Source organism: Chelonia mydas, chromosome 3 (genome assembly GCF_015237465.2).
Source record: "Chelonia mydas isolate rCheMyd1 chromosome 3, rCheMyd1.pri.v2, whole genome shotgun sequence".
In the NCBI taxonomy this organism is placed as follows: Eukaryota; Metazoa; Chordata; order Testudines; family Cheloniidae; genus Chelonia; species Chelonia mydas.
The window spans coordinates 90,040,138-90,055,553 of record NC_057851.1 but is presented as its reverse complement, the minus strand read 5'-3'; the positions used below and the strand labels follow the sequence as shown (position 1 = coordinate 90,055,553).

General features: G+C 41.2%; 1 protein-coding gene across 6 annotated transcripts in view; it reads left to right on the top strand.

Moving 5' to 3' along the window:
- The first annotated feature begins 382 nt into the window (after nt 1-382).
- Nucleotides 383-15,416, top strand: part of TBC1D32 (TBC1 domain family member 32) — a 170,165-nt gene continuing 155,131 nt past the window's right edge. For 2 of the 6 annotated variants that reach the window (XM_037894707.2, XM_043542855.1), the window contains exons 1-3: nt 1,491-1,659; nt 4,632-4,786; nt 11,384-11,545. In XM_037894707.2, the coding sequence (XP_037750635.1) occupies nt 1,552-1,659; nt 4,632-4,786; nt 11,384-11,545 (425 nt within the window). In that variant the 5' untranslated portion in view covers nt 1,491-1,551. Of the gene's footprint in view, nt 541-643; nt 843-1,133; nt 1,351-1,490; nt 1,660-4,631; nt 4,787-11,383; nt 11,546-15,416 lie in introns of those variants that run through there. The other 4 variants (XM_043542858.1, XM_043542859.1, XM_043542856.1 and 1 more) reach the window with 4 other exon arrangements.

Sequence of the window (15,416 nt, the reverse complement as noted above, 5' to 3'; positions counted from 1 at the left end):
GAAACTGGATTGGCTGGCTATATGGATACTTAGGGCAGCTTGCTATTGGATAAGTATGTATAAAAGGGAAAAAGGATGTATAAAAGCCTGTGTAACTTCCTGCTCTGTGTGCAGGATTTGAGATTTTATTCTCCCTGTACCTTTTTGCAGCTGCAAATAAACTTTTCTGCTTCTCCATCCCGTTGTGATTATCAGGTGTAGCACACCAGGTAGCGAACCAACTTCAACTGTTGTTTAGCCTCTCGGCACTGGGTGCCGGCAACAACTGCTTATGCTCAAATAAATTGGTTAGTCTCTAACGTGCCACTAGTACTCCTTTTCTTTTTGCTCTAGAACAGCTATCAGGAGAGTCTCTGAGAAAGCCGGCAGCATGAGAGAGCGTGGCTGAAAGCCGATGTGTGCAGCGATGTTGTGGCCCTGTTGGCCCCAGGATATGAACGAGACAACGTGGGAGAGAGATGACATGCTGTATTGCACCAACTTCGGCTGGAAGGGACACGCTCTCCAGCTTCACAGAGCTCTTCCTCACCCTTGGAGAAGGTAACCAGGCGATGCGTCAGGTGGGATGGGGAGAGAGAGGAAGGGGGGTGGGTATGTGTCACTCAGCAGTGACTTCCCCTCCACCACAATAACCTCACCAAGCTCCGGCTGCAGGCGGGCCAGCCCCCGCTCTTCCCGCCCCGGCGCCCCGCCCTTCCCGCCAGGCCTCTCGCGATGTTGCTAAGGGGCCGCGAGACCGTGCGGCAGGCGCGTGGCCAGTTGCTAGGGGCCGGAGCTTCCGCGAGCGGCCGCTGCGAGCGGTTGGGGAGAAGCGACGCTGGAGCCCCCGCCGTGGTCACAAGGTGATTCCCGCCCCCGGGAGCGCGGCGCCGCGCTGCGGGGGAACCACCGGCCCCCTGTCGGCTCCTTTGCACCGGAGACCTCCCGGGGCCTGGCTCCCACCCCGCCTCCCGGCCTGGCACGTGCCCCTCTGCGGGGCCTGGCTCAGTGACTCGCTCCCTGAGTCTGGGGGGTGACTGGGAGCGGAGACCGGCGGCCACTCCCCGCCTGGCCGGCTCCTGTGCCAACCAACCGGGCGATCCAACCGACGCGGGGACGGTCCGTGCGTCGCGCGTCGTTTGGTGATTGTCAGTCCCCCCTCCCGCCCCGCCCCCCGGCAACGCTGAAACAAACGCGCTGCGTTAAGGCCCCAGCCGCCCCCTGTCACCTACTGTCCGGCCAGCCCCGGTCGAGGCGGCTCCGGGACGCTGCGGAGCCTTAGCCAGGCCGGGGAAGCCGCGTTCCCAGCCCCACGAAGCAAAGGTGTTTCCTCCGCCCTTGGCAGGGGTGAGGCGGCCGCGAGCCGACAGGGTAAACTCGTCCCTGGGTCTCCGGGTGTCTAGCGCATTTCGCATTAACGGGGTAGAAGCGTCCGCGTCAGGGGCAGCCAGCAGTTCAGCTGTGGCAGTGTTTTTTAAAGCGGCTGAGTTGCTTCAAATCTGGAGGTTTGACCATCACTTTGCTTAGGGAGAGGGGGGCTGACAGCGCCCTGTATTCTGATTTCAGCAACTGATGTGGATGAAGGTCATCGGCATCATTTATGTTGTCAAGTGCACAGAGTACTGTTGTTTGCAACCAGTGTACATTAAAAATCAGGCTGTTCTCTCAAAATTTTCAAAGGTACCTTGCCAAAATGAATAATGGGTCTGTGCCCATTTATGCTTCTTTATAATATATAAGAAAGACCTGAACAGTTGTCTTACCCCTCAAAAAACACTCTCCCCACCCATTACCTCCACTTGTTTCCATTCGAAATTCAGGTCCTTTGTAGTCTGGAGTCCTAGCAAAATGATTATATCATAAGAGTCGAGAGTAAATGTTGAGCAATTGAATGGAGTAGGAATTTTTAGTCAGACTATTTTAAAATGCTGTTAAAATTAATTTAGCTTCAATAATAAATTAACATTTTGGATTAAGGTGGCCTTTGGTAAAATTATTACCCCTGCACCTTCATTTAGAATGTTAAACTTTAGTCCTACAAGTTTTTTCTCATGGATGGACCCTTATTCTTATGGAGCTGTGACTAGGGATCTGACTGCATGGATCATTTTACAGGACAGGTCATAGACGTCATAACTGAGAGGTCCTATATCAAAACCAGGGAAAACTAGACTTGACATTTCAGATGTGTCTTCAGTTAAAAGGTAGATCTAAATCTTTCACAAAAAGAAAAGGAGTACTTGTGGCACCTTAGAGACTAACAAATTTATTTGAGCATAAGCTTTTGTGAGCTACAGCTCACTTCATCGGATGCATTCAGTGGAATCCACTGAATGATGAAGTGAGCTATAGCTCATGAAAGCTTATGCTCAAATAAATTTGTTAGTCTCTAAGGTGCCACAAGTACTCCTTTTCTTTTTGCGAATACAGACTAACACGGCTGCTACTCTGAAACTAAATCTTTCAGGGATTTAGGTGGGCCATTTCCAGCACAAATCCAGGATTTAACAAGAACGTCTGAGGGGGGGTGGGGTAGGAAAAAACAAGGGGAAATAGGTTACCTTGCATAATGACTTAGCCACTCCCAGTCTCTATTCAAGCCTAAGTTAATTGTATCCAATTTGCAAATGAATTCCAATTCAGCAGTCTCTCGCTGGAGTCTGGATTTGAAGTTTTTTTGTTGTAATATCGCAACTTTCATGTCTGTAATTGTGTGACCAGAGAGATTGAAGTGTTCTCCGACTGGTTTAAGAATGTTATAATTCTTGACATCTGATTTGTGTCCATTTATTCTTTTACGTAGAGACTGTCCAGGATTTGTGCTGGAAATGGCCCAACTTGATTATCATACACATTGTAAGGAGAGTGATCACTTTAGATAAGCTATTACCAGCAGGGGAGTGGGGTGGGGGGAGGTATTTTTTCATGCTTTGTGTGTATAAAAAGATCTTCTACACTTTCCACAGTATGCATCCGATGAAGTGATCTGTAGCTCACGAAAGCTTATGCTCAAATAAATTGGTTAGTCTCTAAGGTGCCACAAGTACTCCTTTTCTTGTTGCTATTCAGGTTTATTATTTTGGCAAAGGAAAATGTTAAACCAATTAAAATAATTCCTGAAAATAATATTTTAGTAGAGTTGCACGCCCTGGATTGTATTAAATGTGACACTAATCAATGATGTTTTGCCACAATTTGATTTCACTTTTGGAATATAAAAATCTCTACTATCATTAGATAAATGCCTCAAATTGTGAACGTTATTGACTGTTGTTGAAATATTGTTCAGGTTTTAAATATTAGAAATCTTTTGCGGAAAGTGGGTCCTTAAATTGTTCTGGGTGGTTGTTTTTTGGATTTGTTAATAGTGGTTGTTAGTGACAGTTATTCATTGTACAGATTGTATTAACTTTGCATATCTGATTTATGTACAGGTGGTTACAGGTTTTAAGATTGGTGCTCTTGAGATTTGAAAAAACTAATAGTCTCAAAATCATCCTTCCTTGATACAGATGATGACAAATCCAGTCAGCACTGGGGAGTAGGAAACTTTCCTTGGAGAACGAGATGCTTAAGCCATTACTTGGGGCAGAAATAAAGCCTTTTTTTTTTTTTTTTTTAAATGGAAGAGTAAACCCTCACAGCATGAGCTGATATAAGGATGTCTTGCTGATGCGGCATACAGACAGATCTAATGCCTTACTTTTGCTGCTCATAGTTTTCTTAGGCCTCTGTAGAGTGAAATTGACAAGTCTCTGGTCAGGCCACTGAGATATTGACAGCCATGTGGACAGTAAAAACTTATGTCAATTTCACTTTGCTCTTGATGTTGGGAAAACTATGAGCACCAGCCAATTCAGGCCCTTGGGGAGGAGAATCCAAAAATCAGAGGTTGTGGGAGGATGCTGAATAGAAGAGATCCTTCGGATTATAGAAGGCTCTGTGGTGGACTGAGAAAAGAAAGTCATTTCTCCTTTTTAAGATGCAAACTGGTTCATGCTGTAAATTTATCAAGCACCTATTAGTCAGAGCCTGGTATGAAAGAAGGTGCTTATAAGAGGGGTCCCAGTCCCAGGGCATCTTCCTAATAAGACTCACAACACCCTTTCATTTTTCAGCCATGCTTATGTATATGAGGGTTTGGGAGATGGCTTCTGGGTTTCTCATCCAGGTACTATCTCTAGATCTTATTGGTGAGGAGGCCCCTATATTTTTATATGTGCTGCTATCTAACAGGCTTAGTCCTCGGAACAGTAAGTGTTCAAGGGCTTGTCTGTGTACAAACTGGAAACAAAATAAATCAGTTGTAATTCTCTCACCTTTAGTTATTTCAGTGTAAGGCTGTGTGTGGCATCTTTATTTCAGATTAAGAGTGTCCTATTTCAATTTAAATTAAGTAGATAAGAAATCTCTTTGCCATTTTGAAGTAGGGCACTCATAAATAGAAACAAACTTATTAAATCCTTTCTGTGTATGAATGCATTTATATGTGTATTACAATTTTTGCCAAAGTGAGGGTATAACTTCATATTATTGGTGACCAGAGGAAGAAAAGTGATATTTGTATGAGAGATTAGTACTCTTATTTTAAGATATTGAGAAAACAGACCTGGGAAATGTACAGTTACAGTACTTTCATATGTTTCACACAGATGTCTCATTTCTCTTGTGAAGATGAAGCTCTGTTACAGTCTATGCTCAGACAATTACTGCAGAGTGTGAAGGAAAAAATCATAGGAGCACCATCAGTAGAATGTGCAGAAGAGATTCTTTTACATTTGGAAGAAACGGATGAAAATTTTCACAAGTAAAAATATTTTTGTTATTTTAATTTTATGGAGTCATCTAAGTGCTGTCAACTGTTCTGTGAAGGGAAAATGTTTACTACCTATATTGACTTTTATATATTAAGAAATACTTTAAACTTCCCTATTACTGATGAGCTCCAGAAGAATGTTACTTCAGAGATTTAATAAACTATATTTTTCCTAGTTCTTATTTTTTTTAATTCTGTTGGTATTTTCTTTTTTCTTTGGTTGAAACATTATCAATAGAGTAAATGCCTCTTCAGGGAAAATCCATTGTCTCTAAATTTATTTAATTAACTCTGATAAATGTGCTACATTCAGAGACAAACGAGCTAGAAAAAAATCCTAATTGAAGAATGCCAGACAATATTTGTAATTGCTGTTGGGGTCCTTATTATTGTTCCTCATGTAGGTGAAATACAAGCAAGATGGCTAAAATATGATAGTTTACAGGCAACTTTCACAATTAGTCCTTAGCCAACTGTCTTTTTATACATTTGATAAGATAAATTCTAGTTTCTAACAGAAATCCTGTTACATTTTGAATAAAACTGAAAATCTTCTCTATTATCTCTAATGACTTTTGGATGTCCAACTTGTGCTAATGCACACTCACATATTTACATACGTACTGTGCTCAAATTCTCCTGAGGTCACACTCATCTTTGCACTTCACCTCCATTACACAAACACAATATTGTAATGGTTTTGTGCGCAGGCTTCTAGCCAATAGAATATATTTTGCTACATGGCAGTTTTTAGGACACAGTTGTGAGATCTGAGAGAAGCCATCTAACTTAGATGAACTGAAAGCTGTTTAATTGTTAAAACCTGGGTTCTGTGACCTTCATTTCTTCTGCAAAAGCTGGTGACCTCAAAAATATCTTTAAATAATACTAGGTAGTGCATTATCTGCACTTCTTATACTTTAACTAGCTGTCAGTGATGTGTTGTCAGTAGTAGTAGCGAGCTACCCGACATCTCTGAACTTGGGTGATAGCAAGTAAGTAAAGTAAAAAAATAGAAATTACTTTAAGCTATTTTTAAAACTACATTTAGAATTTTAATGCCTTCATATGTTTTCTGTTAATGATTTTAGATTTAGGGTTGTGCATTTGAGCAGTCCAAAAATAAATGGTCAGTGGACCAGTCAAATGTTCGTCAAAAATATTTTAAAGCACTGATTAATTAGAACAGTAAAAAATAAACAAAAAGCAAGACTTTTTATTGTCACACTCCCAGCGCGCCCCCCCCCCCCCCCCGGGGGGTTCCCTGGGAAGGCAGATCAGCAGTGCATGTTGCTAACACTGTTGCAAGCATCACAAAGCATTTTGGGGCGAGTCAGAGTTGTGAGTGTGAAGTGGAAGATTCCTTTGCAGGCTGCGAGAGGCCAAAGGGGGAGGGAGGAAGAGAGCAGAGAACGGGTTAACTCAATACTTCAGCTAGCTCCGTCCGAAGATAAGACGCTGGCCCCGGTCCAAGGTCATAGGCTTCACATTTTACCCAACCTCCCCCCCTCCCCCCCCGCCAGTCATGAGAAGAGGAGAACTAAGTGGAGCAGGGCTGCAGAGATTGCCGTCTCATTCTTTTTTCACTGTAAAGGCCAATGGGGGTGGGGGGGTGTTTTGTGAAAGCCGAGGAGGCCACAGTGAGCCGGGTTGGACTGGTACAAAGAGCACGGGGAACAGAGGTCGCTGAACAAAACGCCCCCAAAAGAACCTAGGACTTAAACTCCCTTCTGAGAGCTGAGGCAAATTAGAGATCAACAGAGGACCCTGGACGACCTGTGCACACAGGACAGAACTCCCGTCCACCCCTCCCTCTCTTCTTCTTACATTACACCCAGGCCTGGCCAGCCTCGGGTAGTGTGTGTGTGAGTATGAAAGTGGGTTAGGGCTTGGGGCACTAACGCTTTCTTCCTTCCCTCTGAGTGACATGGGGAACCCCCTCTCTCCCCCAGCACTCTCTGCTGTTATTTTATTATTTTATCAATAAAGCTTTAAAACTCAGTTACGGGGTGTGCTCCATCATCTCCTCCCTAAAGATCCTGCGGCCTCAGCCTGGTCACCTGACGCCCTAGGCAGATTGGTAACAGAAATCTGTCACATTATGGCCTCCAACAGGGTTAGTCTTAGATGTTTATGCCTAATTACAAAAAACAAATTACTTAACTGAGTTATTTTAACTCAGAAAAATGTGAAAAACAATGAAATGAAGTTCTAAAAAATGAAAGACGAGCACCAGGATGCAATAAAAAAAGGTAGGCCATTGCCTACATTGAGGAATTCTTTCTGGAATATTTGACCATGATCAAATAATAGGCAGTTATCTGACATTATTTAACTGGTCAATTAACTGGCTTTCCAAGGCTATTTAAGTCTTAAATGGTTTTATTGTTAAAATTTATTTTTCACTTGTAACTTGTATTATGTAATTGTTAATGCCATTTTAATACTAATATCGCTGCAGCCACTCAGAATTTAAGCTCTAGATCAGGTGTTCTCACGCTTTTTCTTTCTGAGGCCCCCCCCCAACATGCTATAAAAATTCCACAGCCTACCTGTGCCATAACTGTTGTTCTGTACATAAAATCCAGGGCCAGCATTAGGGGGTATGAAGCAGAGAAATTGTCTGTGGCCACGGGCTGCAAGAGGCCCCATGCCGCAGGAGGCCCCATGAAGCTAAGTTGCTTGCGCTTGTGGTTGGGCTGCTGCGATGGGACTCCGGCTTCAGCTTTCTGCCCTGGGCCCCACTGAGTCTAATGCTGACCCTGCTTGATGGACTCCCTGAAACCTGTTCACAGCCCCTGAAGGGGCCCCAGACCCTCAATTGAGAACTGCTGCTCTAGATCAGCAGATACTGAACACGAAAAGAAAAGTGGTTGCACAGATATCAGTATTAAAATTACATTTTAATTTCTGGACAATAACACATTTTCATTAGAATAAGGTGACTTTCACATTATAAAATGTGAAATTAAGTTTTCTGATGTTTCTGAAGAAGCATTTGTAGCTTCTGGCAACATACTCCCCTCCACAAATGGTGCAAAAGTACACAGAAAATTCTACAAAATTCATCTTCTGGAGCTCGTTGTGCTCAAAGAAATTGAGTGGAGGGATTGGACGCGAGGAAAGGAGATGATCCTAGAAATGCTATGGGGAAAGCAGTCTCAATCTGGAGCAGCCAAAGATGAGGGTTAGCTTCTTGGGGGTCCTCAGCTTTTCCCTCTTCTTAGCAAGTTTCTGTGTGAGCCATACTACTATTGACTGTCCCCCATCTCTTATGCCTGTGCTGTAATACAGTTTGGAGTCAAAGATACTTGATTCTAATCTGACCAGAATTAACTGTTGCAATGAATTTCGTAATGCTTGATGGGAGCATGGATCACAGTCACTGCCCTGGATTTGTACCCCCGTGACATTCTTCTTTCAACTGAACCATAGATCCCTGGTGCTCTAGATGGGCTTTCATTGGTTCGCAAAGGGGTGGCAATATGCCATGGAGACTCTGCTCCCCCAGTGCCTTTAAGTTTTGAGGTATTCCTTTACCCTTTTCTTCTTCCTTGATGTTGAACAGCAGGAAACATGGAGCCCTTAATTTGAGTCTGCTGCAGAAGGACAGAATGGATGACATTTCTCTTTCCAAAGTTCAGTCAGAGCTGATTCACATCAATAATCTAGGACCTTAGAATTTTTTTTTTCAATAATCATATTTACCTTGTTTTCTTCAGATTTGGGGAACACCAACAATATAGCTTGAATGGAACTTGCAGGCCTGTGCAGAAATTTGACTTTTCCATCATTTTGTTACGAGCTAGTGAAAAAGATGAAAGAATGCTGCAAGGAGCAACACTATAGTGTCAACTGTACAAATACATTTAGTCTGTCTTTAGGACTACCGTCTTTGCAGCAAATACACTGTGCTGTGATCTCTAAATTATTATTATTATTATTTGTGAGAATGAAGCACTTACTTCAAAAATACATTTTCTGCAAACACCCCAGCCATAAAAAAAAAATGAGAAAAAAAGACTTACGAAAGCTTTCATTCGGCAGACTGCCATAGTGCTATTTTTTATAGTAATAGTAATGACTGAGCTAACCTTATAAACAAGTGAAAGGGGAGACAGAAAATGAACAGAGAAGCTAAAGAGTTACATTTTTCCTTGGGCTGCATTTATGTTACCTCTACGAGCAGTGACAATCAAATATGAAAGGGAATAAATGGAAGAGGAAATAGTTTAGAGCCATTACACTTAAAGTGACTTCAGGTAGCCAGAAGTTTAATCTGATGAAAAGAACATCATATGAAATAGTTGATAACAAAAATGACTTGACTCTCTTACTCGTTTTTAAAATGTTCAAGAAAAAAGAAACTACTCCTGCAACTGCAACAGTTACTTTTGTTTTCATGTGCACTTTCCAGGATTGGATAGTTCATATTAAAAGCCAGTACACCATATATAAGCACGTCCACTCCATATATTGATTCTTTTCAATTCACACAAAGTACCTGCTCACATACTCTCACCTTGTATCCACATTTGATACAATGAAAATGTAGTGTAATCCCATAAACAACTGTTGCACAGTCACTGTTGTGGTAACTTGCTGTATGTCTTGCCCCTAATGCAAAATAAACAGATTATCAAGATTATATTGCTCATGTAGTCTGGACAACTTTTTAAAAAAATAGTTGCTTCAAATAAGCGTGAAGCGACAGACTAGTCCTCAGTGCGGACTGTTGCCTTTTGTTTGTTTGAAAAGCCAGTGATTCTAATTTAACAAAGTTATGACTATTTGAAAATTGCTTAATGAAACTACAACACAGAAAATTTCCTTAAGGTTCCAGGTACACATGTAAATATAGACATGCCCTGATTCAGTAAAGCACTTAAGCACATGCTTATGTCCCATTTGCTTTAATGACATAAGCAACTTTTGTCCTGAATGGGGATGTTTCTTGCTTGGAGGGGCATGATCATGCAACTAGTGAATTGTGTACTGGTTGGTTCAAGAACTCACTAGTTCTGCTGGAAGATTTTTTTCCTTGACTAACTCCAGTAATTTAAATGCAAGAGACTGCATTAATGTGATGTGAAGATTGCAAAGCTAAAATAAAAAAAGCCAGGAAACTCAAAAGTTAAGCTTTGAACAAGTTTTAATTCAACTGCATAGCCTATATGTGCTGTTGTCCAGCTATACCGAAAGACGGACAGGAGACATTTGATGTGGATTTAATCAGGCTGCAACTTTATTATTAGATGTGTGGGACTACCCGGCGGATAAAAAACTGTACAGTGCAGGTAACCCCATGTTCATTCCATAATTACCTGGTATGCTTCTGCCAGCTCCCCCTCTTTTTCCATTCAGATCCACCCAGTCAATCCATTGCTGGGATTTTAGCATCCACTCCCTCTTGTAGGAGGCTTAAGGTGGGCTATAAGAAAAGGGGGTTGGCTCCTGCCATATCAATCTTAGGAGTCCCCCCCTTTCCTTTTTAAGTCCTTTTCTAAGCCATTTATCTGGTCACTGTATACCTTCCCTGTGGAGTACCTGCACTGGACATCCGCCCCACACTTAAGTAATGAGTTGTGACATACAGCCTACTGCCCTTCATGCCATGCATGGAAAAAGCACTTCCTGAACCCAATGCAGGGAAGGCGAAGAAACCCCAAATCCACCTATGCCAATCTGGTGGTAAGGGAAAAATTCCTTTCCAGCCCGCCATAAAAAGCGGTGGCTAGCGCACTGCCCACAGCAGGTCTTGACCAAACCTGGTATTTCAACACCTAAAGGGGAGGGAGGGTAGGTGCTGCCTCCGCCTGTTCCGTGTAAAAGGGGGCTTCGTACACAGGGCTGCCCCTTTTAAACCCTTCTGCCCATCCAGTTTGCAGAGGATGAGTCAGCGTTGTCATGCTGGTCCCTTGTTCCCTGTTGCAGCAGTTTTCCTCTCTCCTCCCAGCCATAAAACACTGTTCCCTTCATTAGGTCATTTTCTCTTCCAGTTTTCCTAGTTACATGTATAGCTTGGATCAGTTGTTACTAATTGTCATAAATGTGTATGCTTCAAGGTACTTTTTTATCAGTGCATTCAAGTTAATGTTCTTCTTAGAGCCTTAACTTTTGCATTTACTAACACTATGATTTTTGACTGTGCAGCCTTGATCAATATAGATCTTTGCATTTAGGGGAAGATTTTCATAGGCACAAAAGGGAATTATGACTTACTGAGATATCCCTTTCATATGATATACCAATACTGAAGACATTCAAGGAAAGCAAAATTGTTTGGTGCATAGGTTCTGGAATTAGGGGTGTGGCAGCACTCCCTGATTTGGAATGGTTTCCATCATATACAAGGTTTACAGTTTGGTTCAATGGCCCTCAGCACCCCATCTATACAAATTGTTCCAGCACCCCGGGTTTGGTGCTGAACTTTTCACTGAGCTGAAAAACGCCTCTTTAATTCTTAAAAGTACTGATATTTAAAGAGATGTGTCTCCTGGAAAAATGTTGCATATGTAATGTTGAAAATGTTTGGAAGATGAATATCATGAAATACATTGCATTTTAATTTCTGGATATTTGTTGCAGCTATGAGTTTGTGAAATACCTTAGACAATACATATGTAGCACCCTGGGCTCTGTGATTGAAGAAGAAACAGAAAAATGTACCTCTGCTCAAAATCAGGGTGAAGGATCTGGTTATGACACTCTTGTCCAACATGTTACTAAGAAGACTCGTGAATCAAAAGAGTGAGTATGTGCACAGGATACATATAAAATTCCATTTTTAAAAATATGCAGTTGGCAGGATTGTTTGGCCCAACTTATTCTTTTTTCCTTTCATATCTTAATTGGAATATTTATGGATGAAGGTATGTTGGTTCTAAAATCTATTTTTTTTTTTTGTCATTTATAACTTTCCTAACAGATTGCCTTTTGGGTTGAAATTCCCCATGATTATCTTATCTTGGAAATGAAAGTATATTGCTATCTAGGAAAGTTTGAAGACAATCCACTGAACTATTTAAGATTTCTGACTTTGTAGGGTTAGGGGATTATTTAGGATTTTGGTGGCACTTAAACTCAAATAGCTGTATTTTAAATTTTAGACTTGATTTACAAATAGTCCTATGAGAGAAATGAGGTCTTTGTCAAATATAAATGTGTGTATCTGAGAAATAATTTGTTCATGCACAATTTTTTAATTTCCTTATAGATTTAAGTGGGCATAGAACATGATTATCTAGATATACATATGTTGAAAGCTGTAATTCAACTAAAGTGGGTTAGTTGAGCTTCTTTTAAATCCTGTCTGCATACAAATTCTCTGGTCTATGTTACACATCAGAACCATATTTATAATCATATTAGGGGACATGTGAGTTGTAGCCAGTTTCCTGAGATAGTGGTTTATTTAGTGAAGGCATGACCTTAAATGGAAAGCCCATGTATATGCCAGATAATTCTTACAACCTGGTTAGCCATCCCTTCTTTGCAGATTCTCTTGATTTCCCTCCCTTCCCATAGACTTTAAAATGGCATTGGAAGGAACCTTTTAGGACTGGAGGCCTTTCTAATGAGCCTTTGTGGTGCAAATTTCAAATTTGTGTAAGATATAGCTGTTACGATTCATTAGAGCAGAGGTTCTCAAACTGTGGTCTGCAAGCTCCATTCAGGTGGTCTGCGGATAGTTCCCTCTAAGTTGTGCACCTGGGCGGCCGCACGCAAAAGAATGAAGGGCCACTCACCTAATTAGTGGAGCCGCTCAGGCCTGGCTTCACTAATTAGGTGTCTGGACCCTGGAGAAGACGCACATGTAAAGTGAGGTGGTGGCCTTGGGGGGAATAGGGCATAGCTGGGAGAGGGCAGTAGGGTGAGAAGAGGGGGTGGGGGGAATTTGGGACCTGCAGGGCTGTGGCGGCCAGAGAAAGAGGTGACTTTCCCCAGCTCCAGGGCTGTGGCTGCCAGGGAGAGACGGCCCTCCTTCCCAGCATCAGCTCAGTGGCTGCTGCGGCAGGGGAGACCCTCCCCTCCTTCTCAACCCCAGCTTGGGGGCTTCTGCGGTGGGGGAAAGAGGGAGAGACCCTCCCCACCCTTCCAAGCTCCAGCTTGGGGGCTGCCACGGTGGGGGAGATCCCCTCCTTCCCAGTTCCAGCTTGGGGGCTGTTGCGATGTGTGGGAGAGGGCAAATCCATCACATTAGAAAGTTAAGACTACTGATATTAAAATATGAGTTGTGTGCTTTTATTTGTAGAAGAAAAAAAGTTAATTATTAAGATTTTTTTAATAAAGCGCTTCTATCCAAAGCACTTTACAATAGTTAGCTAACGGTACAAACAACATTTGGAAAGATCATTAAGTGGTCCGCTGAGACCCTCAGAAATTTTCAAGTGGTCCGTGGAAAAAAAAGTTTGAGAACCACTGAATTAGAACATTGGTGAGTAGTGATACAAAATGGCTTTTAGTGTATGGAATTGTATTTCCAGAAGTCCTGGTGAAACTACACAACCTTAATCCGTGTGTAGTCATCCTTGGAGTTTTTGTTTCAAAGCAGGTGAAATAACAAACTGGAAAAAAAAGGCAATTTATCTGTAGCTTGGGCATTCAGTGCAAAGTTAAAATCTAGTTGAGTACTGATGAATCTACTTGATATTTCAAACAACCTACTTGCCTTGAATCTTGAAATTGAGAAACACTTTGTCACAGCAACTGTGATTCCAAAATTTACTGGTTGTGTTAGGACTTGAATCCTTGCCTCATCACGATTCCATATGCTGGCCTCTCTCTCTCAAAAGTGATCTGCAAATCATAAAAAAAGTTTAAAAAATTCTTTATTACTACTTTATGATGTATAAAGCTGTTCCAACACTTAAAGAAACTCAACAACAAATAAGCCCGTCTTTTTTCTGCTTGTTTTTGTTACATCAGATCCTTGCTTTCCTTTTTTTGCCGGAGGACCTAGACTAGGTCTTGGGGAACATGAACAATGTTGTTACACAAGGCTCTATGAATAGTGATGTTTCACTGAAATCTCCCTCTTCTCCAGCCCGAGCTCAGGGGAGAGGGAATATTGAATCTCAATTTACAATATCACTATGCTTGAAAGCCAACGAAGAAAGGAAAGTGAGAAATGTTGAAAAACAGAAATTACTATTTTCAGTTTTTGAGGTCATGTTTATACAACATGAAAAGAAAAACACCTTCTATTTGTTTCACAATTTACCTTTAGTGAACAAAACAATGTGTCTTTATATTATCTAAGGCAGATAAAATGATTTTTGTGTATACACATTTGTTGCACAGTATAAACTTAATCTCTGTTTGTTGTGTTATGAATAGAAAGTGATTTTGTTACCAAAACCATTTCTTTTAATTTTAAGTTCTCAGTTCAGTAGGAAGTGAAAACAATCAAAGTTTGTTTTTGTGTTGATAGAAATTCATTTTAAATGTTTCAGATCTAGAAGGAAACAAAACAACTGAAGTTTTAAACTATGCTTAAATAGTGTCTTGTACATGTCACCTGTTCCAAAATTTGTTACATTATGACTGCAAGAAAATCAGTGCTCAGATAATCTTCTGTTTGGGTCTCACAGTCTAGTAGGTTTCAGAGTAGCAGCTGTGTTAGTCTGTATTCGCAAAAAGAACAGGAGTACTTGTGGCACATTAGAGACTAACAAATGTATTTGAGCATAAGCTTTCGTGAGCTACAGCTCACTTTTTGGTCTCTAAGGTGCCACAAGTACTCTTTTTCTTTTTACAGTCCAGTAGGTATGATTTCAAGACTATCGTAGCCCTTATTGTGGATAACTATAGTCTTCCTGTTATTAGCTGGATATATAATTATTTAAGTGGATGGGGGTCTGTCTTGGGAATTAGAGCTTTTGATTATGAGCTATAGATTTAATGATAATATTTCTGAAATAATTTTGGTAATATATGGGTAGGTCATACTACAAGAAGAAATTAGACGTTTTATTGCAGGATAAAATCCTTGCATGAGCAAATTCATTAATTAGTGCCTAATTGTTATTCACATATTACTTTAGAAACACAAAGCAAAATTAGGGTGACCAGATAGCAAGTTTAAAAAATTAAGGGGGGTGGGGAGTAATAGGTGCCTATTATAAGAAAAAGCCATCAAAATTGGTACTGTCCATGTAAAATCGGGACATCTTGTCACTCTAAGCAAAAATATCTTTTATAAGTCAATCATTTACATTTAGAGACTACAAATCAATTCTTAACCAACCACTGTTGGCTTTCCTTTTGGCACTAAATATAATAATTTGTGGTACGTGCTTTTGAACTAAGCTTTTGAACTTCATATATGTAAAGTTACCCATGTGTCTAAGTCTTGCAGGATCTGGGCTTTAGGGCTTGATCCTACGCTCACTGAAGTCAATGGCAAAGCTCCCATTAACTTTAATTGTGCAGGATCTGGGCCCAGGGCCTACCTGAGCAGTTGCAATGCCAGCTTTGTTCTTTAATGTGAAGTCTGAGTTTCTTTAGTTGTTTCTCCCTCAAAAGATATACTAGCTTACATTAGCATAATACCAGTGGGAGTAGTTTAATGCTTTAAGCATTAAGTTTGAAATACCCAAACTCCTTGAATTCCTAGGTT